The sequence below is a fragment of the Chiloscyllium plagiosum genome, chromosome 27, assembly GCF_004010195.1.
Source record: "Chiloscyllium plagiosum isolate BGI_BamShark_2017 chromosome 27, ASM401019v2, whole genome shotgun sequence".
Taxonomy (NCBI): Eukaryota; Metazoa; Chordata; class Chondrichthyes; order Orectolobiformes; family Hemiscylliidae; genus Chiloscyllium; species Chiloscyllium plagiosum.
In genome coordinates, this window is record NC_057736.1 from 2195855 (window position 1) to 2198699 (window position 2845).

Below are 2845 nucleotides of genomic sequence, written 5' to 3' on the forward strand. Positions count from 1 at the left end.
CACCCCCACACACTCAGCTGCCAAATTCAAGGCCACATACAAGCCACAACAGTCTTTGGAACTCCTTGTCACAGAGAGCTTGGGCGTGGCAGAGTCCTTGTGGATATTTATGCCTAAGACAGATCAATTCTTGATCATTTGGGGTATCAAGGGAAAGGGCAGGATAGTGGACATGAGGAATGTCTGATCAACCATCATCCTAGGGAGTGGTGGAACAGGCTTAAGGGACCAAATGGTCTACTCCTGTTCCTATTTCTTATGGTCCATGGTCTTAACCACAAGGGGTCTCATCACAGCCACAATGAACCACCCAGGAGTCAGTCCATCCTTTTATATCATTATGTTCCTGAACAAGGGACAGCTAAGTAAACTGATTGACGTGTAAGATTTCAACATCTGATATTAATGCCCTTTCTGCTTGAATTACAGATTTTCAGATAATGGGCTGCGTGCATTGTAAAGAGAAGACATCAACAAAATCCCAAGCTGAAGATGGGGATGGGTTCTTTAATCAAAACACGAACCCACGCTATGGACCAGATCCTACCAACCAGCCCCAGACTGCAGTCTTCACAAGGATTCCTGATTTTAACAGCTTCCATGACACCACGAACACTTCACTGACTCCCTTTGGTGGTTCTGTTGGCTACCCAACTGGGTCACTCCCAACAAGAGGTGGAGGATTACCAGGTTAGAGACCCTGCTCAGAACTTTCATTCCACATCAAAATGTTGCAGACCATTCCTTTGGAGGGGGTTGAGAAGTTAAACATTGGTCAAGCATTAATTGAGAAAATACATTCTCAACGGTACAATACCTGATACTGAGGGAGGCGATGGCCTTATTGTGGGTCTGGGTTTGAATCTCACTACAGCAGATGGTGGAATTTGAATTCACTTTTTAAAGTGTGGCATGGTGGCTCAGTGGTTAGCACTGCTGCCTCACAGTGCCAGGGAGCTGGGTTTGATTCCCACCTCGGGCGACTGTGTGGAGTTTGCACATTCTCTCCGTGCCTGTGTGGGTTTCTTCCGAGTGCTCCGGTTTCCTCCCACAATCCAAAGATGTGCAGGTCAGGTGGATTGACTATGGGTAATCACCTGTAGTGTTAGGTGTATTAGTCAAAGGAAGATGGGTTGCTCTTTGGAGGGTCGGTGTGGACTTGTTGGGCCAAAGGGCCTGTTTCCATACTGTAGGGAATCTAAAATAAAAATGAATTTTAAAATATAATAATGACCATTGTCAATTGTTAGAAAAAAGCCCATTTGTTTCACTAAAGTCCTTCAGGGAAGGAAACTGTTGTCCTTACTGGGTCTATCGTACATGTGACTCCAGACCTGCAGCAATGTGGGTGACTCCTAACTGGCCTCTAGGCAATTAGGGCTGGCCAATAAATGTTGGCCTGAGCAGCGAAAACCACATCCTGTGAATGAATAAATACATAACTGATAAAGTGCTAGTTGGACACAATTGGAGAGAGGAATAATATTCTCGTTAGGTGTAAGAATTGTTCTGGCAGCATCTGTGGAGAGAGAAACTGTTCAGATTTCGAGCCTGGTATAAACTTTTTTCAGAACTGATGAAATTTTGAAGAAAGAGTCACACTGGACTTGAAACATTATCTCTGTTTCTTTCTCCACAGATGCTGAGTTTCTCCAGCACTTTTAGTGTTTTTTTTTCTGATTTCCAGCATCTGCAGGATTTTGTTTTTATAAGAATTGTTCGCTTTGTTAAGATCTGTAGAAATCTCAATACAATCTCCTGTCATTACAGAAAAGACCATTGCATTGTTCTGGGCTTTCTCAGTGAAAGTAAACATAAAATGAACAAATTGGCCAAGCTGTCAAATCACCTCTTCCTTAAGAGCTTGAATAATATTTCCCTGATAAATCACTGAGCTTCCAATGCCCCTCTTCTGGATTGTATTGGTCAGGACTGGCAGTTAAACATCCAAGGGTTTTCAACTTATCGAAAAGACAGGGAGGTGGGCCGAGGGGGCGGGGTTGCCTTGTTAGTTAAGAACAAAATTAAATCTATGGTGCTGAATGATATAGGGTCGGATGATGTGGAGTCTGTGTGGGTGGAATTGAGGAACCACAAAGGCAAAAAAAACATAATTGGAGTTATGTACAGACCTCCTAACAGTGGTCAGGACCAGGGGCGCAACATGTACCGGGAAATAGAGAAGGCATGTCAGAAAGGCAAGGTCACAGTGATCATGGGAGACTTCAATATGCAGGTGGACTGGGTAAATAATGTTGCCAGTGGATCCAAAGAAAGGGAATTCGTGGAATACTTACAGGATGGCTTTTTGGAACAGCATGTCATGGAGCCCACAAGGGAGCAGGCTATTCTGGACCTAGAGCTATGTAATGAACCAAACTTTATAAAAAATCTTAAAGTAAGGGAATACTTAGGAAGCAGCGATCATAATATGGTAGCGTTCAGTCTGCAGTTTGAAAGAGAGAAGGCAAAATCGGATGTAATGGTGTTACAGTTAAATAAAGGTAATTATGAGGGCATGACAGAGGAACTGATGAAAATAGACTGGAAGCAGAGCCTAGCGGGGAAGACAGTAGAGCAAAAATGGCAGGAATTTGTGGGTAAAATTGAGGACACTGTAAAGAGGTTCATCCCGAAGAGGAGACAGATTATCCGGGGAGGGCTTAGACAACCATGGCTGACAAAGGAAGTCAGGAAATATATTAAAGAAAAAGAGAGATCCTATAAAGTGGCCAAGAGCACTGGGAAATCAGAAGATTGGGAAGGCTACAAAAACAAAGAGAGGATAACAAAGAGAGAAGGAAGGAGAGGAACAAATATGAAGGTAGGCTAGCCAGTAATATTA

At 43.3% G+C, this 2845-nt stretch overlaps 1 protein-coding gene and 1 long non-coding RNA gene across 13 annotated transcripts in view; one reads left to right on the forward strand and one right to left on the reverse strand.

Annotated features, from left to right (window-relative positions):
- Positions 1 to 510, reverse strand: part of LOC122563475 — a 5970-nt gene extending 5460 nt beyond the window's left edge. Inside the window, exon 1 of the long non-coding RNA XR_006315617.1 lies at positions 428 to 510. This is a non-coding gene — a long non-coding RNA (uncharacterized LOC122563475). The remainder of the gene's footprint in view (positions 1 to 427) is intronic.
- Positions 1 to 2845, forward strand: part of LOC122563474 (proto-oncogene tyrosine-protein kinase Yrk-like) — a 300778-nt gene that overhangs the window by 225891 nt on the left and 72042 nt on the right. For all 12 annotated transcript variants that reach the window (XM_043717232.1, XM_043717234.1, XM_043717233.1 and 9 more), the window contains one exon: positions 430 to 690. In XM_043717232.1, the coding sequence (XP_043573167.1) occupies positions 441 to 690 (250 nt within the window). In that variant the 5' untranslated portion in view covers positions 430 to 440. The remainder of the gene's footprint in view (positions 1 to 429; positions 691 to 2845) is intronic.